The sequence below is a fragment of the Lissotriton vulgaris genome, chromosome 6 (genome assembly GCF_964263255.1).
Source record: "Lissotriton vulgaris chromosome 6, aLisVul1.2, whole genome shotgun sequence".
NCBI lineage: Eukaryota > Metazoa > Chordata > Amphibia > Caudata > Salamandridae > Lissotriton > Lissotriton vulgaris.
In genome coordinates this window covers 1580227732-1580252824 of record NC_141694.1, presented here as the reverse complement: position 1 = coordinate 1580252824, position 25093 = coordinate 1580227732, and the positions used below count along the sequence as shown (strand labels likewise).

The window sequence follows — 25093 nt, the reverse complement described above, 5'->3', positions numbered from 1 at the left end:
TATTGCCCGTGCCAGTTGGCACAATGTATATTGTTTGATTACTATCTGATGTGTTTTTACAATCAGGGTGATCTCATTTGAATCCTTTGTAATAAGAGTGGAGTCTGGATGTAGTGGCACATTTTACAACATAATGGTGCCAAGACAAAGACAGTTATTTTTATCGGAAACATAATTCCTTTTGCAAAATAGTGGGCTACCAGCATTTCAACGACTAGTGTTTAATCTTGCTGGTAAGGTAAAACATCTAGGTTTTCTTTTTTGGCTGGTTTCATCTTTTAAGCACAGGTTAGTATTTGTGTTTGAAGCGGTGTTGACTTACTAAGGAAGGTTCTACCCTTATTCATTACTTTATTTACTTTTTTGCTAGCATTGTCATGAGGCAAAGAATCAACATCATAAGGCATTATATTTGGGGACGGAAGGAAATACTCACTTGGACTACACCAAAGCTCCTCATGTTCGGCTTTTAATATGAACCATAGGTGACTCAAACTTTAATGGTGTGCCTCGTTAGGAAAGCAACCAAGTGACCATTTGCTTGCAGATCTCTTGATTAGTGCTCAGTAAAGCGACGATCACAATTAATGAGGTTTGTCAGTTTTTTATTTGCTTATTCAACCTGGCATTTGCTTAGCTAACCTCCAAAATGCGTTGCTATAAACCTACCCATTATTCTATCAGCTCTGCAGGCCTCTAGAATCATACTTCCACAGCCAAACTTACATTCAATAGTAGCTATTTTTAGTACAGGAGATATTGCAAGGTCTCGAATTTGACCAGCTTTAAATGCCTTTTGATGGCAATCCATTGGTGATATACATTTGCTATTCTGCAGTGCCTACAGTCCATCTAAAGGGTTGTAGGACAGACCCATGCACAAAAAGTTGTACCATTCACATACCTTTACCACGCATGCTTTTACAACGCAGATGTAAGGATTTCTCAGGTAAGTAGAAAGACTTTATATATGTACTTTTTGTACGTGGTAGCAGTAAGGCCCACACGGCTGGATTGCTGAGAGGTGGTGGGAGACCATACCCTTTTCTCCACCACTCTGCAAATGCACCTCCTGATACACAACTGGTTGGGGGATAAAGCCCACTTTAGTCCTGAGGCCCTCCCCTGCATTTATTCAAGTACCTGGTGTTGATCCCCAGTGCTTTGAATAGCCTGAGGAGGGGTACCCGTGCACCCCCTCCTATGTTTCCAAAATGCTTCCTGGACCTGGCCCACCCAAGGGCTTATTAATGAATAAGAGCTGGATCCTACGTGACTCCCGCTGAAATTACAATGTGGCAAGCTTCATGAGGACTTATTACTTACCTATTGATGTGAGAGTAGTGCGGCATCCAAGCCGAAACACCAGTATAATGTATACTTGTAACACCAGCATGGCGGCCGCAATTTGGATTACATTTTTAAAGTCCATTCTTTGTTATCATACTTGGGAATCCGTCAATGATGTTGAGGTTATTCATATTTAAATGAACCCAGAATGCTGTTTGCAGTGGACAATATATTATAACATAGAGAAAGGCGATTTTTTGTCGAAACACATATGTATTTAATATATGGCTTTTTAAAACCCAGTGAGTGCCTAACAGTGTTTTCTTGGAGAATTAATATATGTATGTATATATACTTACCTGTCAAATAATTACATTTGACATTTGTGTTGTAAATGGACATGTGATAAAGGTATACGCATGGTAAAATTGTGAATGGTAAAGACATGCGTGGTAAAAACGTATGCTTTGTTGAGGATGCATGGTAACAGTATTGTGTGGTAACGGGTGTTTGTGTTTGCTACATGGGTGCACTAAGCCAGTCTGTCAGTAAGGCTTTTAAACGTGTTTATTGGTTGGGTGTAACACTTTTTTCTTGTCTAATTCAGTAAACTGCAAATAATTGTAATAGACTTTATCAAAATAGCTTGAAATCAATTAAAATAGTATGACATTCACTGGCGGATTTGTGTTTTGCATCAACACAATATTCAAACATAACCCCAAATTATCCTAAATAAACTTGTGCCATTTGGATATTGTGAGAAAGGTCAATTTAGAACTAATGATAGTTGTTAACTCAAGTACTGTGATATAAGGTAGAAGGAGGGGACTATTTATGAATATAAATATTGAAATAGGAACCTAGATTCAATGAAGGACCTGTTGTATGTGTTGACCCTGCCATAATCTGTTTCAGAATATCAAGCCGCCTACATGATGTGGGTAATACAGTTGTTAACATTTCAGAGACTTTATATCTTGTTGATCCCAGCATTTAGATATGCCACTAAACCTGAAAATGTGATTGAAGATTTTGAAAAATTATGATTCTCCTCAACCACTATGTAAAGAGGTTAAAATAGCCCAACAGCAATTCATTTGTGTTATTGTATTTGACAATAGTTAACAAGAATTAGGATTGACTATGTAATATTGGCCATTATTTATTTTAGCCTGAGACTCCTGATAAAAAGATCCTGCTATTTCGATAAATTGCTGACGAAGTGCCATTATCAAGTGGTGCCAGACCACACATTACGCCTCATGCAACTTCGAGGTGTTCTCTAGGTAGTCTACTTTGTCCCACTTAATTCTCTTGCCCGACTGTGGACTAAACTTAGCTAACCACTGGAGCTTTGAGTTGATTGTATCTTCCACGTGATTTGAAAATACACATGCTGTAATATTTTACCCCATTAGCCTTGAAAAAGTCCTTGTACTAATTCATAGTACAGACGAAACACGTGTCGGCTGTCGTTTTATCAATTGGAAAATTACTTTTAAGAATCAATAAAGGAAAAGATGAAACAAAATATGAACTTTACTCATCTATTTGTCCTGCATCCTATTTGGAATTACTGACTACACTTGGATTTATTGTTGCCTAGACTTTATACTGCATTAGTCTAATATATATTTACATTGTAGGATTGTGCTCTCCTGACCATCATTGCCTGATGGGAAAACAATTTTGCCTCGATAAATCAACTACAATCTTTTTGGATATACTGTTTCTCTAGATATAGCTGTGAATTAACCAACATATTTTCATATGCAAATACAAAGCATTGTGCATACAATTTGTTGCAATCTATTTTCAATACTTCAAATACCATAAATTAAACTATATTTTAGGTAATATACATTGTTAACACATATATATATATATGATGATTGCAGTTTACTTCAAGAAAGGCTGATTGCGGTCAGCTTTCTTATTTTGAAATAATGTTTTTTATTAAGATTTTAACAAGTAAAGCAATACATTGTGTGGTAATATTTTATGGCATGTTAGTCTAAAGAAGAATTATTTATTGTTTAATGATGAGCAAATGAGAGATTCTATTGACCTCCTCTGTTACCATAGTTGATCCCTTCATACAAAGGCATATTATGACTGTTATATATTTAAGGGCTTGACCTCGAGTTTGGTTTCCAGGTTATTTCATCACAATATTACAAATGCCATAAGATATAATATACTTGTAAAAAAGGCACACAGATCATTGTCCTTACTTGGATGCTTTTTCAAATTTCTTTTAAGGCTGTTTTGATAAACATCTGTGCATTGGTGCTTCTATCAATTTAAATTGAGAATTAAACTCATTCGCTAATTCAGTCAAACATTTTGGAGCGTGGTAAACTAGACAAAATTGTGAACATTCTGCAAAATGTCTTAGAGTGCGCAGTGGGATGATTACCATGAATGATGATGGTTATACTAACGATATGTAGAAATAATATTTACAAAGAAAGAAACACAATGCAGTGACCACACATAATTTCATTTATTTTACAGAATTATAAAAATACATAAAGCAAAATGATGCAATAAACAAAAAATGGAAAACAAATTGAACATGGACACAAAAGGAGGAACAGAAAATATATTTTAAAATGATCATATATTAATGTAAAAAAGTACACAACTGATAATAATATTGAAACAGAAAATGAACAATTTTAATGAAATGTAATGAACATGTTTGTGTGCGGTTGTATATATATATATATATCATGTTTAGCACTACATTGAAGAGGCAGTTCTATTATGAAATGCTCATCTTTGAGCTATTGCATGTGATTGACAGACAAAGTAGAATACATGTATTATTATAGGGTTTTGAATTTCTTATTGGAGACAGGATCGGTTCTCATCTAGTATAATTGAAAAATGCACACAAGGTATCTGGAAAAATGTAAATACTGTTGAATATTCCCTGCAATATATTAAGTACAACAAGGGTGTAACATATACATTCTGAAGTGTTACAATACTAACCATGTGCCAAACCCACATAAACTGTTATTAAATATGTAGAGAAATGTGGCCTTGAGTTATGTTATACAATTCCAACAATGCTGACCAATTTTAACACAAGAAAACCAACAGCATAGTGAATCAACATTATTAATTCATGAATATACATTTTGGCAACATTGTGGAATCCTGCTTACCCAGAGTTCTGGGTATAGTTCTTTGGCCATTCTGTAGAGTTTAGAGATCATTCCATTTTTATTACATTGTTTTCCAAATAGTGTTATATAACTGTAATATTGGCTTACTTTGAGGATGGGAGATTCTTGCTTACTTTTCTTGTATGTGAAAAGCTCCACTGCTTTGGCCAGCTTCTGTATCCTATTCTCCATTGATGGATAACAACCACAGTGCATGGCCTTTGGCCATGTACCATTCAGGTTGACTGCAAGGACGATCCTCTAGCCTGAAAAACCCTCCATGGATAGTTAACTCCTGCTGCAACTTCAGCCATGTGCTGCAGTGGACTGGCTGCAGGACCTGGAATACTGCCCGATGTTTTAACCACCATGATACATGTGGCCAATCTCCATGTGTGGCCGTTGGCTATCCTAAGGATTAGTCCTCTAAATTTGTTTATTTTTTCAAAATTGCTTTGCGTTATTTGCAATTTAATGCTGGATCCATGAATCTGGGAAACAGTAGGGTCTATGGGACACATGGATCTATGTATACAGCATAGCATCCCCAAATTCCATTATCAAATCAAATTTTTCTATTTTCATTTTAATACAAGTGGCTTCTCTCTTCTGCCCTCCCCCCATTCCGACATGGGCTTCGGAGCCAGGGTATGTTCATTCTGCACCCTTATGCCCTTTCTCTTTACGTTTTGTTGCTAAGTGCACTGTGTTGGTTAATAGCAGTCACAACAGAAATGATTCCATACATGTTTTCATATCTGCCACTCTAGGATTCCGTTCTCCTAATGAATTGTGTCAGATATATATCACAATTGCTATTTGTTAGTGGAACTTCAAGGTGATTTATTGTTGCAAACTCATCCTGTGTGTACCGTTTACCCCCACTTTTGTGCTGATTGGTACTGGTGGTAACTGACTCCGAATGTCTTTGGGCTCACCAGGCCCAGGGCCAGAGTACTATGTTGAAAATACAAGTGAAAACACCCACAGGCATTAAGGTACATAATATATTAGGTTAGACTTACAATTCCATGACCTACTCTATAACTAGCTAGTAGGTAATAGGGCAGGGGGATTAACACTACCTATGAGTCCCTAGTATATACTAGAGAATGGCAGTTTAGAGGCCAGCAGTCCTTTCTGCACTTGCATGTGTGCACTGCGGAGCACCTAAGGTAATTTTAAAAGCAGCTCTGTGTTGCCGCACTGCTTTTAAAAGTAAATTCACTGTTGCATATTCAGAACCTTCTAGGTCTCTCCTAGCTGTCCAAGGGGGGAGGGGTCATGTGACTTTAAGTGGGGCCCTTTTAAAATATATTTTAGATGCCCTGGTGTTGTAGAAATTGTTCATTTTATTTTCCCCATTGTAGAACCCCAGCCACATAGGATAACATTGCAATTGTTTAATAACGCATACGTATTACTGGGAATTTAATTAAATATCACTCAAGGAATTAGGAGAATGGTATTGATAAATCCAACAATATGCTATTGTTGAATTTATCATAAATTGTACAGAAAAGAGGTTAAAAGACTTTCTTTCGACTGTAAGACAAAATGCAGCCTTCCTGTAGTCTTCCCTGATTGGTCAGAGTTAACAGGATTAGCCAGGCTGCTTTGATGAAGTGATAAGTGGCTCACCTAGGGAGAGGCTATCTGGTGGAGAGGGTTATGCTACACTGGAATGGGAGAGCAGGGGGAGGGGTCATAAAGCATGAAGCGTCAAAGGAGGAATAGGAAATCCACGGAATGGCAGCTCTATCTGATCCAGCCAGTTGGGAAATTTGAGGAGGGAATCTGCAGATTTTGGGGGTAGAGAGGTATGGAAATTAGACATACTGAGAGTCGGTTTAGTTAGCTCTTTATGCTCTGCTGAGATTTCAGCCATGTTGAATTTTGGAGAAATAGTGCTTTCTGGGCAAAGATTATGCCACACTTTGGAGAAAGTGGTCATGCTCTGGTGTGTTGCCTTGCATCTCATTGGACAGGAGTAACCCCTTCTTGACCTCAGAGAACACTTGAATGAATATGTGAATGGTGGAGAGCCTCTCAGATCTGCTGCTTGAAACTAAGAGAAGAAGAAGGATTGCTTTCTAGAAACTGCTTAGCACCACTCATGTGGGACTTTTATTGTATGTTCTCTCTTAATTATTTACAGAATCAGTGTTTTGAAATGCTTTACATATCTGTCTCATAAGTTAAGCCTGCCTGCTTGCAGTCAAGCTACCCATTTTTGCATTGGAATAATTTGCTGAGACCTGTACTGGGCCTTAGACTGTGTTAGTGGCCTTATTGCAAATGGTAGATGCACATTTACCACTACTAATAACCCACTTTCCAACATTTATCTATAAGAAACATAAGTTATGTTACAGATTTCCTTCTTAGTCTGTTATCCAATGCTCAGTAAGTATAATGCAGCAAACCATCCTAAGAGGGGAAGTAATGTGTATGCAGCATTGCTTACATTGACACCTAGAGTCACACAATAGTGGAAAGAGTTTGAACGCAGCTCTGTGTCTGCAATAGGAAACTCTGACATGTAGCAATGTCAGGGTAGTATTTCTGTATTTGTAATTAAACACAAATGCATGAAATGCATCATATATGATTGTTTACTTGACTCAAAATTGATACGTAGTATATAGATTGCTAACATGGCACTTGGCAAAAATTATTTGGTTGTGGTTAGTGTGTGGGCTGACGCATCTTTAAAAGGCTATTTTTTTCATACTCAATGAACAAGTGAAACTGATGTCACAGACGGGTGCAAGAAGGATAGGTTTTGGTTACTATGGTGTGTAACTACCACTCATCCTCTTTGTTTTAGCTCTGAGGAAGAATTCATTTAACAGCTGTCAAATGATGGTGCAAATAGAACACATCTCTACAAAGCACATTTCTATTGATTTATGACCTAAAAATGAATATGTACAATGGAGCTTGCAAAAACACATTTTGACCTGACAATTATGGGATTTGTGTGACTTTATTACCATTATTATGCAGTATTCATTTCTCTCACTTGAATTATAAGAGGGACAGAATGTTGAACAAGTCATCTGCTGCAAAAGGAGCTTTATTTCAGGGAACAGAATGAGAGTGCATTGAAGAAGTGTGAGCAAAATATAAGCACAACGTTTGTGCCACTACATGAATGGTTTTGTTTTTTAATTGATGTTTACTGATTATTTAATGAGTACCAAGAGGCTCGTGATGGTATTTATTGATCGAGCTATTTGATGCATTGTAGGTATGTTCTGGGTAAGTAAGTAGTGGAAGAAATACTTACAGCCGAAATCATACATCACAGTTGAGCTACATTGAAACATACTGTCTTAAAAAAAACAGCTTACCTGTGATCAATGATGTGGGCAGTAATTACTTCTCTTCTGAATTATTTATTTCACAATCACAACTACTACCTTCCCCACAGGGCCTAGGTACTGAATCCCAACCATTCCATTTATTTTGCAGAACCATGCTTATTTCGAATAGGCTGTTATGATTTTATTGTACTACATACAGTGATTTCATTATGGAATATTGAGTCAATTAAGGACACTTATATACCAGAACCTAAAGAGGCTGAACAAACATGCTAGGCATTCATTCACTATTTCACTATATCCTAGGGAGCTCATACTGGAAAGAGTAAAGCAATTTAAATGAAATACAAATATGAAGAACCCAAGAAGATTTCAATTAAAATTAGAACAATGGGGCTGTGGAAAGCTAATTTGCAGCCTGAGCCGGCAGGACCCATTAAATAAATGCGGCGATTGTTAGGACATTGAATACCTTCGCATCCTCTTTCTATCTGTCCATTGCAGAGCACTGCATCAGAGATCAGGTCAGGAAGGCGCCCGTTCAGGTCAACTGATGCCAGGCATCCTTGAAATCCTTCCTTAGCGTGCACCAGCTTCGGTAAAGATTTATACATATCTTTGGATACGCCTCCTACGTAGAGGTCACCTGTACAAGAAAGGCAGACATTAATAATCATATCTTGGGTATGATATCTTGCAATATACTCAATGTAATTCCTGCTTTCATTTTCAAACATTAAGTGCTCACTGCTTGTATTCCCTCAGGAAGCATACCAACATTACCCTAGCTCTGTATTTAGAGACTCTGACTGTTCTCTGAGAACTGAAAATATCACTTTCCATATGTTTTCTTGAACAACAGGCCCATTCTGCACAACATAGAGCCTGAAGTAGAATTTAATGGGAGGGTACAAACATGACTGATATTCCATCCACCGTAATGCAAGTGCATCTCGGGGGTCTGAGACTGCCTAGGTCATATTTAAAGATTCATAAAGTGTACATAAGTAAAACAGCAGAATGTAAAACTGAACATTTTAAAACATTCTCTAAATATGATGGAGTTTCAAAACTGGAGGCTAAAAATTGTTATTATCCTCAGATTGATGTATGGGAGCAGTGCAAGTGCATCAAACATAATGTAGTATGGACGATGAGTGGCCTCAATTACATCCAAAAAAGCTCCAACCATCCCATCAAAATTAAAATTTAGATTTGTTTATATTTGTTACTGAAATAAATAAAATAGTTATTCAATTGTGTATTTGTTGGATGAATGCTTGTTTCTATACATTTTTGTGTATTGGTTTGCTGTTCAATTTTCATCGAAAATGATTAGGTCGGGGTCCCGGGCTTCCAGTAATGACTCACTGGTGGTCCAAAGATTCCAATAATGATTATTTGAGGGTTCCAGTGTTTTCAGTGTTTCAGTAATGATTAGGTGGGGGTCCACAAAGTCAAAATAAGAAGAAACACTTAGGGCATCATTAGGAGGTGGGCGGACCACCAGCCATAAGTGCGGCAGTCCCGTGGGGCTGATTTGAATGCACCCGCTACACTGGCGGGCACATCCAGCATTTTTAACATTGCGGCAGGTGGTGCTTTCAGCATCACCCGCCGCAATGCCAAAAATGCATGTTGTGCATATGCATGCACAACTTGGCAGGTACCGCACAATGCCTGCCATGTTGTGCATGCACATGCAGGAGGGTACCATAGGTACCCCCCATGTGCTTCCCCCAACATCCTGGGGACCCACAACGGGCCCCCAACTTCAAAATCTGCATCCGGATGCAGGCTGCCTCCTGCCTGCATCCTGATATGGATGGTGGTGTCTAGCAGACACTGCCACCATATTAAACCCTTTTCCGCCCGGTCGACTTGTCAACTGGGTGGAAAACTGGCAGACATTCTTCTCGTCCGCCGCGGTACCCCCGCCATACTAATATGGTGGGGAAATGGGTGGTGGGCGGGGAAGGATGTAAGGTGGATCGCCACCGCCATGCGGGCAGTGGCGATCCTCCCTACATCCTCCTGGGCCTCTTAGATTAGAGTATAGGTGGACAGGACATCCATCAGTTTTGAGACAAAATAACACATCCTCCAAACTCTAAATCAGGTTCCAAGACTAACACGTTGCTAAGATAAATTACTGGAACCTCACTCACTTTATGCTAATTACTTTTCTTTATTTGATTTTATATTTTTACAAAAAATTATATATTTTTGTTCCTTTATCAAGTAAATAAAACAAATAATTATTGTGAGAATGTTATTCTTTTTTGAAAAAGCCTAGAGTCTAATCCTCCACAGAGATGAGCGAATAAAAAACTAATAAAAATAATTCGTAATCGTTTCTGACAAGCTAATTGTAATGGATTTCAAAAGAAGGGAGGCGAGAGGACACTATTTACCACTCAAGATGGTGGAAGGTCCAGTAGCAGCTTAGTGTCCGTACTGAGTACTAGAGATGCAAACAAAGGGGGGATTGCTGCACTGTTCCTGAAAAGAGATGAGGAAGTAGGGGAGGTTTTACCTGGGGTGACCAAGGGTGTTCCAATGATACCCTGGGGCATCCATTATGTTGGATGTAGTTGCCTCACACACCCCGAAGAGTGTCATGCTTCATCATCGGCAGTTGCTCCTCGTCGGGGAGGTGGTGCAACCCCCGACGGGCTCACCTCAAAGAGGGGCTCTTTGGCGGAGATCTTTTTTCCAACAGCCTTGTGGTGAAGTGGGGGTATGTGGGCAGGATGGTGTATTCCTGTGATAAGATGGTTAAAATGTAGCAAGGGGTACCGGAATGAACTATATTCTGGGGGTCCCCTGGCTACAGTTAAAAGGTGGGGCTAGCTTCCTAGGTGTCAACTGATTTAGGTTGTGTGACCCTAGAAGAGGCTAGAAGTGAATGTGGTCAACATGTTTCTCGCTAAGGGTTGATTAACCGCGATTCTTCAGGACCAAAGTGAAAAGAAAGAAAAACAACAACATGCTAGTATCATATGTGTTGTGTTTGTTACCTTAGTGGATCCTCCTATGCCTATCGGTCATACGCTAGGGGCCACATGAGGGATCGGCGGGACAGTACAACAGAGCTGAGCCCTTAGTGTGTGGCTTCAGTCTTCTGTGTCCGTGTGTTGTGACCTACCCATTACCGCCGAGCTCGAGTAGCTAATTGTAATGAAATCAAAACATTTGCACTTGAATTTCTGAAGTCCATTACCACTGGTGCAAATCCCAGTGGTAATGGACTTCAGAAATTCAAGTGCTAAAGGTTTATGTTGGACAAACTTGGTAGAAGATATGCTATTTCATTATGACATGGGGAGGACATTTTTAGAGAGTTTTCAGTTGTCCTAAATTGATGGGATTGGCCAGCAGAGTGAACCAAGTGCTGTGTGTGTTAGGGAGAATATTTTGAGGCTGATGCAGCATAGCTTGTTGTGAAATAATTCTGTCTGGTGTCCTCGAGTTAGTGATTGTAAATATTTTAAATATGGTAATGTATAAAAAATGGGTAAATATATTAGCAGTGAAATCTTTTTCGTGTGCAAAATGAACTTCTGTGAACATTTTCTAAAGGATTTTGTCATGGTTGGACTAGATTGCCTTGTTTTGAATAACAAAGGTATGTGGCAAAAAAGGCAAACCACCACAGGAGTGAATTAAAAAAAGGAGAATTAGATTTTATTATGTTCATTATTACTATTTATAGAACACGGCTGTAGGCACACAGAGTATGAGCATACAAATGATTACTTCGCACACTGCAGAGCAGATTGCATTACATCTGAATGCATGACGTCTAATATGAAAAGGGCGTGAGAAAGGAATTTAGCGGACAACAGAAAAATGCACACTGGTTTACTAAATGTGCAAAGAGATCTTAGGTTCATGGGGTAGAAAAGGTCACACCTGTCTTAACAAAGAGAGTTAGTTAAAAAAGAAGCATTTTATAACCTGTTTTGGTGGGAAACGAAGGCAAGGTAAAACAGAGTCTTAATTAGAAAAAAACTTGAAAACTTTGAAAATGCCTAAACCTAAATTATTTTCTTATAAAGCATGACTTTACAAATACTTAGTAGAACGAATTTTCTATGAATATTGACTGTGGATCAAATGTGGAGCGAACTACTTTAAAACAGAAAACGAAAATAAAAAATTATGACACAAAAGAAAATGTTGACCGATTCTCTCGGTACATCGTATGCTGTCTTCAAGAATAGTGACAGCTTATTGAATAACGCAGCAAGACACCCAAAGTCCACAGGAAACAACAGAATAAATGTTGGAACACATCCTCCACACAGGCAATGTTATCATCAATTACAAAAGAAATGGTGTGCGCATGATAAGATAATTTGATCTAAAAGTACAGCTCTGGCATCCTAGTGAGATAAGCAGGAGGGTTAGGCTCGACTACTGGGAGAGCAGTGTCTGAAAATAAATAAAGACTAAATGCAATGGAAATAAAGCATGTATGTCAGTGTGATAGTGCAAGGATGTGTGTGTGTTAAGGATGGGCAAAACTCTTGTAATTACATGTAGCGTAATCAAGTGGAATTATCCAAAATTTTGCAAGATTATGTGGAATTACGCGAGAAGAGCGAATCTGCATTTAGCGCTATTTCTTTTAACGCAAAAATGCACCCTCAATTCGGATGTTGATTCAAGGAACCGTTTTGCACTAAGAAATAGCACTAAATACACAATAAGAAGGACGGAAGGACAGTGGCAGTGTCCCCGAGCCCGCTTTGCGGTACGGCAAGACAAAGCAGGAAACTTTTTAATATTGTGACATTGGGCTATTGTTGGGGGTACTTTGTTTTAAATAGAGGGGAGCTTTAGGGTGCCAATTCCTTCGAGCCTGTTGCAGAGCCCTGAGCTTGATTGCTGGTCTTCCCGCCTCGGTCTGACGCGGTATCACTACTGTTGTGCGGAGGGGTGGAAGACAGAGCCAGGTACTTCCGGCTCGTACGGTCAGCGCTCTAGTTGTTGGAGGAGTATTTCTTTAAATCCCACATGCCTCTGCGGCCATGCAGCGGGCGTGCCAAAGGCAAGCCAAAGGCAAGCCCGTCTGCACCCATCCACGGTTGACCGGGGCTAGGCGCCAGAACCCCTGTTGGATTTAAAACTGGTCGCCATTACTGCGCTCAAATGCTTCGTGCGCTCTGTCTCATGATGGATGAACAGTGTAAACACAACATAAAGACAGAGGGTAAGAGTTGGTAATGTAGCCACTGCTGGTTTAGTGCGGATGTACTAGCAGAGGATAAGGATGTAGGCCCCTCACTTAGGCTCTCCTTAATTAATTGCAGATCATTGAGGACGCATAGTATTGAGATCTGTGACCATCTGACAGAGGGTCTAGTAGATGTATTATTCCTCACCGAGACCTGGTTGGATGTGGATTCTGCACCAGAAATTCTGGAGGCACTCCCTAGTGGATATGGGATTATGAGAGCGGACAGACTGTGCAGCAGAGGAGGGGGCATTGCAATCAATAATAAATATGATATTCAGTGCTCTCTTGAGCCGGCTGATATAGCAGACAGTGAGGCAGGCTTTTCCCCGATTTGGATAGCCACTAACTATGTCATCAAAGGGCAGCTGGTCTATAGACCTCCAGGACCCTGCATGAGTTTTTCCCCTAGTTTGATTGAGTACCTCATTCAACCTGCAATACGATATGGAAAGCTACTGGTGTTGGGTGATTTAAATTTGCATTTTGATGACGCACTCAACTTGAGGGCCCAAGCAATTTGCCAGGAACTGACAGCGTTACAATTCATTTTAGAATCAGAACATCCCACGCATAAGCTGGGTCATCTACTTGACCCTATTTTTGCCAACTGGGGTGCTTTGGAAGTGGAGCCCCCGCTTCCAGTTTTGTGGTCCAATCACTTCCAGATTCCTTGTATGGCAAAGCTGCCCTTGCCAAAGGTACAGGAGAAAGTTAAGATCGGCATTAAATATAGGAAGTGGGCTGGTTTCTCTCAGGGGAATTTTATTCAGGCCCTTCTAATGTAAGGGCATCCCTGTCATTTGGACGCTAACCTGGCTTGTGAAGCCCTATAGAGAAGCATTTTTGGTGCCCTTGATTGCACCGCACCCTGGTCAAAGAAAATGTCTAGTAAAAGACTCAAATTAGCTCCCTGGTTTGGTGAGGAGTTAAGAATCGCTAAGTCAGCATGCAAATGCCTAGAAAGGCGCTGGAGGATGGAGTTTTCAGTCCACTTGAAAAATTAATATAAGATCAGCCTTAAGAATTATCACTCGCTCATCAGGAAATTCAGGGCGTCTTATTTCAAGGAAAGGATTGAAACAGCGCAAAGGTTCCTGGGAGGTAGGTGGAATTGTAGGCGGGTCCTTGGTCTGGAGGGATTTGTAGACGTGGGTCAAAAGCTTGAATTTGCATCTCTACTGGACAGGTAGCTAGTGGAGGTCCTTCAGGTGCTGAGTAATGTGGGTCTTCTTGGGGAGGTTAACGACCAGTCTGGCTGCTGCATTCTGGATCGTCTGGAGTCTTTTCATGAGTTTGCTGGTGGTGTCTGCATAGAGTGTGTTGCTGTAATCAAGCTGGTTGGTGATGAGGGCCTGCGTCACTGCTCTCTTGGTGCTGATGGGAAGCCACTTGAAGACTTTGCGGAGCATGCACAGCATGTGGAAGCAGGCTGAGAAGATAGCCTTGACCTGATGTTTCATGGAGAGTTTGCTGTCTAGGATGATGATGAGGTTGTGTGTGTGGCCTTTCAGAGTGGGGATGAGTCTGAGTTCCAATGGCCATCAGGAGTCATTCTAGAGGGTGGTGAGTTTGCAGAAGATCAGAACTTCAGTTTCATCCATGTTGAGCTTCAGGCAGATGTTCCTCATCCCGGCTGAGATGTTCTTTAGACAGTTATGGAAGTTAGTCTATTGAGAGCAAGAGGACGAGCAGGGTATCGACGGCATAGGTGATAGTATTGATGTCTTGTAATCTGAAGAACAACTGCAAATGATATCATGTAGATGTTAAAAAGGGTGGGACTGAGGGATGAGGCTTGAGAGAGCCCACAGATGGTGTGCTTGGGTCGAGAGGTGAAAGGAGGAGGTGGACAAGTGAGAAATGATGCAATCCAGCTGAGAATATAGTTTGGGATTCTGATCTGGCACAGTCGAGTGATGAGCGTGTGGTGGGAGACAGAGATGAAGGCTGTAGAAAGGTTGAGCCAGATGGGGAGTTGAGTCTCCACTGTTGTGTAAGGGGCAGAAGTCATCTGTTGCAGTGTTCAAGGCTGCCACAATGATGTGGTTGGCTCCGAAGCCTGATTGGGATGGGCAAGCAGGTTGTTTCTCTCCAGGTATGGGGTGAGTTGGTGGTTAACCGACTTCTCCAAGACTTTGAAAAGAAACGGGAACAGTGAGTTTGGGCAGTCATTCTGGAACATGCTGAGTTCTGCAGAGGGTTTCTTGAGGAGAGTCCATACCTCTGAGTTATTCCAGACATCTTAAATGTGGATGTGGTGATGGAGGCGTTGAAGATGATGGTGAGCTGGTAAGTAATCTCATCTCTTCCGAGGTTTAAAAGCAGTGGGGGCACGGGTTGGTGGATGTTCCAGAGTAGATGGAGTTCATTAGAGTAGTTGTGTTTAATGTGCTGAGTTGTTCCAAAGCATTGAGCAGGTGGTCTGCGGTGGTGGTTGATGGGGTGCTGAGGAGGTTGGTGGATTGGGTATCGAAGTTACTGTAGATGGATGTTATCTTGATGTGGAGTGGTCAGCAAGGGTGATTTCTAGTGAGGAGGGGATCGAGTTTTTAGAGGCTAACCGGAAGGTGTACTCTCAGACAATAGTGAAAATTCTTTGGTTTGGTTGGCACTGGCCTCGATCTGGTGAACCAAGGCCTAATTTTTGCAGCATTATTGAGCTGCCGGTGATAGTCGTTTAGGGCTGACTTGAAGATGGTTCAGTCAGTTTAGTTCCTTCTGGTGCACCATCTTCTTTTCAGTTTTTTGCACCTGCACAGCAATTTGGTGAGTTCCGGACTGTACCAGAGCGCTCGTTTGATCAGTCTGTGCATTTTGGCTGGTTTGGTGGGAGTGACTCAGTTGGCAGCACTGGTGATCTAGGCGTTGAAGTTCTCTCCTGTCTGGTTCACGTTGGTGGTGACATTCGGCTGTGTGATGCTGTGTGATGCTGAGGGCTCAGTTCATTGGTGCTGAGTGAGCTTGGTTCAGCTGCATAAGGGGGTGCTGTTGCAGATAGGGGTGATGATATTTATTTATTTTTTTATTTATTGAAGTTTTGTATAGCGCCGGCTGGACCCGAGGGTATCAGAGCGCTTCACAGCAAATAGAGAAATGCAACAGGAAAAAATAAACATAGAGAAACCGGAATCTGGAACCACAGGTAGAAAATAGAGTCTGTAAAACAACAGCTTGGGCGCAAAATGGGGCAGAGTTCAAGAGCGAACAAGAGAGATATCGGATTTGGCCAACAGGCGTGGAGTTCTCGTTAAGCAGTGGAGCGTTCAAGGAAGAGGGCTTTGAGTAGCGATTTGAATTGTGGGAAGGAGGCGGTCATTCTGATGTGGGGGGGATGGCGTTCCAGATCCTGGGAGCATTCCCCGCAAAGGATTTATTTGAGGTATTGCGTTTCTGTGATTTCAGAGGGATGAGTAGTAGTGTGTTGGAGCTTCTGAGGTTCCTGGATTGACCCGCTCTTTTGAGTTTGGAGGCCAGGTATTCTGGTTTGCCTGTATGCAGGGCTTTATGTGTGAGGCAGGCTGTGCGGAAGTTGGCTCGTTGGTCGATTGGGAGCCATTTCAGTTCTTTTAGTGCCGGAGAGATGTGGTCATCTTTCTTTGTTCCTGTGACCATTCTTGCTGCTGCGTTGAGAGTGGAGAAGAGAGGACCCAAGTGCGACTTGGCTGTTCCGGTCAGTACAGCGATGCCATAGTCAATTCTGGAGAACACAAGTGCCTGCGTGGCCTGTTTAAGATCTTTGGGGGGAGGAAGGATTTAATTTTATAGAGAAGTTTCAGGTTCATGAACGCGCTTTTGGCGGTTTTAGAGATGTGTTTATTCATGAACAGTTTCGGGTCGAGAGTAATTCCTAGGGATTTTGCGGAGACCGTTGGCGTTATAGAGACATTGAGGGCATTTAAGGCTTTGAGCCATTCCACTATTTGTGGATTTTCATCTTTGTTCGAGATTAGGAGTACTTCCGTTTTCTCTTCGTTCAGTTTGAGGTGATTGGCTGAGAGCCAGTGTTGGACCTCCAAGAGAGTAGCATTTAATCTATGGATGTCTGCGATCGAAGTGGTTTCTAGATAGAGTTGAGTGTCATCCGCGTAAAGGTGGAAGGGGATGTTGGATTTCCTGAGAAGTGAGGTGAGGGGTTCCATGTAAATGTTGAAGAGTTGTGGGGAAAGTACTGATCCTTGATACTATGGAATGGTCTGACCAGGTGAGTTCTAAAGAGTGGCTGTTTCTAATTCTGTTGCTGGACATAAATACTGGGTGCAACATGTGCCCTGCTTTGTGCATGGAGTCTGTGACAGCTGGTTCAGGCCAATCTTTTCAATGAGGTTGGTGGAGTTGATGTCAGTGGAGTTGGGAGTCTCCCAGGAAGATGTAGTGTTCGGATACAATGGCAAACATTGTGATGAATTCGCTGAGGCCGGTTTGCACCTCTGGTGGTCTGTATGCGTGGGTGACTTTGATGGTGGTTTTCTTGCCAGTGTGGAGCTTAAAGTTCATGTGTTCCATGCTCATTATGGTTTCATCATTGGTAACTGTGAAGGTGATCAATTTCTTGTGTACGATGGAGCTTGGTGCCGTCACTGTGTTTTGTCTTGTAGCCAATGGGTGTTTCTGTAGCGATTTTTGGGGACGATGAAGGGGTGAGCAGGTTTCTGTAATAAAGGTCACAATGGAGTTGATGGTGGACATGGTATCCCAGTCTTTGGTGGTGTGTTTGCAGAGCAAACTGGCATTGACCAGGAGGTGACTGTGATTTTCCTGGGAAAAAACGGCTCCTGGGGCTTGTGTGGCGCTAGTTGATGTAATGGTAAAGGTTGGTGCTGGGATGGAGATGAACTGGCAGCCGATGAAGGTGAAAGATCCCTCTGTGGACAGAGGAAATGCGAGACAGCAGTTGTTGGTTTATCCAGGGACCAGGGCACAAAGGTCTGAGGCAGAGTATCCATGGGAATGCTGAGGGCCAGGGTTCATGATGTTGAGCATGGTCTAGGTATGGACGGGCACAGACAGGTCTGCCTTTGGTGCGCTCTCTACATGCATCAACGGTGCAACCGCTCGGTGGCCTCCAATAAGTAGTCCAGGGAGGTGCAGGGGTTGGTAGGAAGGCGGGAGGGCAGAGAGCGGGACAAAAGAGCAGGAACACAGTGGGAGCAGGCAATGGTCAGGAGTAGGGGTGCTAAAAGAAAATGCAAGCACTAGGGGGATGAAGTCAAAATAAATAAAATTAACCAGCACAAAAGGGGGAAATCAGAATTACAGAGGCCTAACAGTATTACCAGTAAAATTAGCAGCATGCCTGGCTGTCAGCTGGGCTGGAAATTGAACTTGCTACCTCAAGGGCTGTGCAACAGGCTCAGTCACAGGGAGATGGGTAGCTGCAGTGGGGGAGCAGCACAGAGACCAGAGGTCAGAGGCTACTCTATAGTTATTTATATTTCCACTACTTTTATTGTTTAATTTCATAAAATAACAAGTAATTTCAAGTCAATTGTATATCTTTTGAGGCTTTGTTAAATGAGGTACACATCTAAAATTGTGAATATAGTGGGCTGTGAAGATAACACTGCATATGGTTAGTGTGAAAAAAGGCTCCCACGCAGTTCACCTCAAAACATGCATAGCCGGACTCCAGAACTTTCACATCCTATGAAATCACAGCTATTGTCTACCAACCACAGCCTGTGTAGGGCGTGCCACCGGGCGGTGACGTGGGGCGAGGGAGGGGCAGGGTGGGGGGTTGTAAAAAGCGGCAAACGGACGATTTCAGGTAGGTAACGGAAAAAAATGTTGTTGTGTGCACTGCATCGCATTTGATGAAGCAGCGCGTGCAACGAAATTCGGGTTTTTTCCCGTTATTTACCTGAAATCGTCTGTTTGCCGCTTTTTACAACCCCCCACCCTGCCCCTTCCCTGCCCCACATCACCCCCCGGTGGCACGCCCTATACGGGCCGTGGCTGTTGTCTATGTAAAAGATGAGTTCTCTTCAGAAACCGATATTTAAACATGCGTGTCCATATTAAATGTTAGTATGAAATAGAAAGTGATAGAAATGCAGTCATTTATGGGTGAAAATTTTAAGGAACCCTTGCAACTATAACTATTTTAGGTTTTATCAACCATTAAGAGATGAGTCTTGAATCACTTCAAACAGTATTACAAACATTTTGTCTGCGTGTGTGCATCTCCACCTATGTTGCTGAGTGGCTGCATGTTTGAGATTAACATTTACGGCCTCATTTATGAGGCCCCTTACGCCGCTAATGCATCACTTTTTGTGATACTGTGGCGGCGTAAAAAATGTGCCACACTGCCATATTTACAAAGTGATGTATCTAGGCAGAGGCACACTTTGTAAACCCCTGCACTACATTATACCTGTGACAGGTATAATGTATGCCCGGTGAGGGTTCTGACACATAGAATGTCCAGCATGCTAGCAGCTTTGAGGAGGTAATTACACTGACAGCCCATATTATTCCAGAGTGTGTATATTTTTGAATATGTTTGATCATCTGCACGTTCGGTGGTTGATCCATATTAGACCTAGTTCACTGATATTGTTCCCTGCACAGGATTCCTTTCGGTCTGTCGACAGATGGTGCATGATTACATAGACACATGGAAACTAGGGTCTCTTTTGTTAGCACTAGATGACAGGTCATGTTTATATGGGTCCCTTTTATGCATCCTAGCTTTTTTATGTCTGAAATCTAATTGTAGGTCAATTGCTCAGTTTGATAGATGGATGCATCCTAGGCTGAAGGGCCCAGAAAACATGTGCATCAGTACCATCTCACCACTTTTCCTTTTTCCTGAAACTCCCCTTGTATTTTTGACAAACGTGTTTAGGGTCCCTATACTGGATGACCTGTCCAATGGCAACTTTGTGCTTAAAAAATGAGACACTATCCTTAGATCTCTTCACACTGTTGTCAACAGGGTGTAGTTCTCCTTTGCCTTTTCTTCACAAGTCATGGTTAGTGGCAGTGTGATTATCGTTTTAGATGTTCAATGGCTGCACTAGGAGAGCTGCTTACTGACATCCAGGAGCACATTAAGGCCAGAGGATTGAGGAAGATCAAGGCCTCTTAGTGGCAATCATTTTTTTGGTTTGAAATGTTGACCCATATTATGGACATTAATTTTTACAGTATTACACATGACCCTCAGAAAGTGTGTGTGTAGTCGTTTCACTATCCCTTTCAGTGAGGTTACCTGCAGCTCTTCACAATCATTAATATTTCTAAAAATATAATGTAAGATGGAAGGCAGCTGCCTCCCAGGAATATCTGGATGGATAAGCAAGACTTCCCCGCTGGAAAGGTGTTCTAGTCATTGTTATTTAGGCAGTGGCAACATGCTTTGACATCCAAGGAGAGGATATTCCTAGACTCCTCTCTGAAGGAGGAAACTGTAGCTCATTCTAATTGCTGTACTCTTCTACCATGAAGGATGACCTTAAACTGACTGACTTGGTCTGGAGATCCTGCCTGGTGAACACACTCCCCCACTTCATGTCCTTTAGCATAATTTTCATGTTGCTTTCACCATGCTACATTTCCGGTATCCAGTCTGAGTTGGTTGCTAGCTAGCTCCATTTTGAAATGAGTCTAACAACAGAGAAGGCCATCTTGGGTATACACCCAGTTCCTCAGGTCAGAAAATGGTCTGCCCTCTGCCCTCCATCATCATGGTGTTCATTGCCCTGAGCTTTTAGACATGTACAGACATGGAGCATCAAGAGTACCAGGTTCTCAATATATCTCCCTTTGGGCTACTAACAGCTTTACTGTGCTGTGACTGCCTTCCTTACCTAAAGCAACTAAATGCACTTTTAGGAATGAAAGAAATTGACCCTTTACTTTGTAGGCTATAAGGCAATCTGTCAGCTGTTGCCTCTGCTCTTGCTTGCTCTTGGTATTATGTTGGTGTTTGCAATTATTAAAAGTTACAGACTTGCAACAAAATAATTCCATTTTAATGGGCAGATTGTGATCCTCTGTTTTGCAGTGCATTAATCACAATGATCATGATTAATAATTGTTTGCAAACATTACCTAAACTTACAATTGTTCCATAACATCATGTTTTACCATTGTACTTACTGTTGCATGATTGTGCATGATTAAGCTGATGCATGCAATAAGTTATTGATCACAAACAGTACACAGTGTGCATATCTAGACTCCCTTTCTTCTACTATATTATGTGACATCATAGTTCACGGAGCATTGTGTTGTGTGTTTTCTATGAATTAACTGCTATTTGTAGTTTAATGTAGATATATTTATGTGAGCTATTAAAGTGCTTTCAATTCATTATTTTGTCTGAGCAGTCAAATCTTTACTGCAACCCGATCGAATGCGGTCGAATAGTCTTTTATAGACTATTCGACCGCATTTGATCGGGTTGATCGACCCACCTTATGGAACAAACTGAAGAGTTTTGGGATCAACGAACACTTGCTACAAGCGATAATAAGCCTCCACTCTACAACGTGGAGCCAAGTCCAAATGGGGGGCGAAAAAGGTCTAACAAAAATAATAAATACAGAAAATGGTCTCAAACAGGGCTGCTTACTAGCTCCTATGTTATTCTCGCTATATCTCAGTGACCTGCCAAAGCAGTTGCAGCAAGGCTCAAGCCTGCCTCCAAAAGTAAATAAACAAAGTATTCATTCGTTGCTCTATGCAGACGATATCGTAATGTTTGATTTAACACCATTCGGTTTGCAAAATTCACTTGATATCTTGTTTCAATACTCTAACAAAAACTTCTTAATTCCGAATGTAAAGAAAACAAAAGTTGTCGCTTTCTCTGGGAGGAGAAAAAGTGCTAAATACACCTGGAAGCTTGGAGAGGAAAAAATTGATGAAGAAAAAGAATATACATATCTTGGCAGGATCCTCTCAAAGAATCTAACAAATTTAAAACACATAGATAAATTAACAAAGAAATCTGAGATTCATGCCGGAGCACTCTCCAGACTTTACAGTGCCACGGGGAGCAAACATTTTTCATCATTACTAAAAATGTATAAAGTGAAAATCCCTGCAGTCCTCTCTTATGCCACGGAATATATCCCTATAAAACAATGGGGCTTTATGGATCGCCAGGAGGGAAAAATTCTGAAAAGAATGATGAAGGTTCCAGTTTCAACACCAGTACAGGTTCTAAGGTTAGAATTTGCAATAACAAGTGCCTATGCCGTGGCTGTGGCAAACATTATCAGATGGGCCTATAATCTCCTCCATGCAAAGGAGGGAACACTTAGATTTCTGCTCCAAAAGGAAACCTTTGATACAGAAGCAACTAAGCAAACTTTTTCATTAAATATGGCAACTGTATTTAAAATGGCCGAGATTACTACTGATATTCTACTCACATGGTCTGTATCGCAACTAAAATTATTTCTTAAATGTTTTACTCCTAGGTTGAGCTTTGATCTGGACTACGAGCACAGCAATAAACTAAAAACATTTAAATCATTTACAGAACTCATAGAGTACAAACACATTCAGCCTTATATCATGTTTTCACTGACTCATAGTGCAAGGAGGGTGATCTTGATGTTACGAATAGGGATCCTACCTGTCCAATCGTATAAATCTAAATGGTCAGTTGTGGAATCTCCCTATCTCTGTTCGTTATGTCATGGAGGCGAACAGACTGTGGAGCATCTATTATTTGTTTGCCCTAATTCTAAAGTAGTAGAAGCTCGTGCTTCCTATATTGAGCCTATATATCGAACCTGCAGGTTAACTAAAGGAAAAGAATTACTAACAGTAGGAAAATTGCCTCCGAACGAATTTGTATGTTATAATTTCTACAAGTTTTTTAAAAGTATGTTGTTTTTATATTAACCTGTGATGTATTTACTCTTCTATTCTCTGTATATGTAGTTATGTCATTTCTTATTTTATATTTGTGGTCCTCTGTCGAGTACCGAAACAAATAAATCATTTTTTGACTTTGACTTTGACTTTACTGCATATGTGATAATTGGGGTATCCTTATCTCAGGCTTTACATACAGCACCTCCTTTGCGGTGGACTTTGCTGGGTAACAGAACCTGTTGAAAGCCAGATAAGTCACCGCATCCTGGATTCCCCTGGGTGTCTAGTTTTAAAACATTTATAGGTTTGCTAGGTTTCCCCAGGTGCCGGCAGAGCTAGGGTTCAAAATCTACAGCTAGGCACTTTGCAAAATAGTGTCAGTTTTTACTGTAAAATGTGGTATGTCCATGTTGTGCCATTTCCACTAGGCCTAACCACACAAGTGTGGTACCGTTTTTTTCAGAAGACTTTGGGGATGGTAGGGGGGGTGGAATTTTGTGGATCCATGCAGATTCCAGAACTTGCCACCACAGAAATGTGAGGAAAATGTGTTTTTTGACACATTTTGAGGTTTGCAAGGGATTCTGGATAATAGAACCTGGTGAGAGCCAGTCAAGTCACACCATCCTGTATTCCCCTTGGTGTTTAGTTTTCAAAAATGTATAGGTTTGCTAGGTTTCCCTATGTGCCGGCTGTGCTAGGCCCCAAAATCCACAGTTAGGCACATTGCTAAAATCAAGTCTGTGACTAGTGGGCTTTCTAATGCAATGGCGGGAACCGGGGGGAGGTGGGGAGGGGGGGGGGACAGGGTTGCCCCGATATGACCACAAGGGAGGCAGAAAAAATGTGGCTATCTTTTTGGTTGGTGGTGGCATTGGCATCACCCCAAACATAAAAAGCCAACGTAATCGCTGGCGCCTAGTGGGCTAGTGGGCTTCCTGCCCCCATCTGCCCCTCAGGGGGGGCAGAAAGACGATGACATTTTCGGGGGAGGTGTGGGCATTGGCATGCCCATTCTGGGATGACCTCAACCATGAATAAAAAAAATGTTTAAATCCTGAGGCCTAAAGGTCTTTTACACCCTCCGGGGGAGGGGGAGTGGGGGGTCATATAAGAGGATATTGCCCCAATATTCCTCCAGGGAGGGGCAAAAAGACTGTGGTAATTGTTTTTGGGGTGGGGCATTATCATGCCCATTCTGGGCAGCCACCACCCCTATATTATAAAAAGAAATCCCTAGTGCCTAGATCAGGTGCTATTGCCCCCATCTGCCCCTAGGGAGAGCAGAAAGACTGTTTCATTTTGAGGGGGGGCGTTGCCATGCCTTTTTTGGGCAGCCCCCTAGTGGGCTTTATGCCCCCCCTGGTGGCTGATTGAGGAATTCTGCCCCCAGGGGGGGCAGAAAGACTTCCATTTCTCTGGTGGGAGGGATGGGGGATTTGCCATGCCCTTTTTGGGCCACCCCCACCCCAACATCAATAAAAAAATTATCCCTGGATTCTAGTGGGCTCTTCGCACCCTCGGAGGCAGATTTGGGGCTACTCCCATCTGCCCCCCCGGGGGGGGGGGGGCAGAACGATTGACATTACTCTGGGGGGCATTGCCATGCCCTTTTTGGGCAGCACCCATCCCAACATCAATAAAAAACATAATCCCTGGTTTGTTGTGTGTTTTCTGCCCCCCCCCCCCGGACCAGGTGTACGAACATTTCAATTTTTTGATTCGTAATTTGAGACTTTTGACAAATCACAAATTACAGATAGCTAGACTGTGTATATGGACACACAGGGACATACTATGATGATTCCTTAACCTCGGTACTAGCAAAATTGAGAATCACAAATTGCAAACAACAAAAAGTAGCAAATTGTGACCAACATGATCCATGTTTTTGAAAACATCAAAGAGAGCCCACTGCCATTGTGAATCAGGGAGCCCAGGCCTGCGAAAACAGTCCATCCAAGGCACAGTAGAAGAAGTGAAGGAGTCATAGAAATCAGTTTTCACACAAAATTCTGAGTATGCCAATAGAGGATCTATCAACAAAAGAAGATCAGCTTTTTGGAAAGACAGCATTAGAAGTGCCAATGTTAACAAAGACACATAAATGGACTATTGTCCAAGACTGTGTGAAGGCCTGTGGTCAATAATCAATACAATGGTGAACAGTTTCAGCAAAGGTTGTATGACGTTTGCAACAGGAATATGAACAAGCT

The 25093-nt window shown here is 41.7% G+C and overlaps 1 protein-coding gene across 17 annotated transcripts in view; it reads right to left on the bottom strand.

The window, feature by feature from the left end:
- Positions 1-25093, bottom strand: part of NRXN1 (neurexin 1) — a 1556457-nt gene that overhangs the window by 553628 nt on the left and 977736 nt on the right. For all 17 annotated transcript variants that reach the window (XM_086927741.1, XM_086927742.1, XM_086927749.1 and 14 more), the window contains one exon: positions 8271-8444. In XM_086927741.1, the coding sequence (XP_086783867.1) occupies positions 8271-8444 (174 nt within the window). The remainder of the gene's footprint in view (positions 1-8270; positions 8445-25093) is intronic.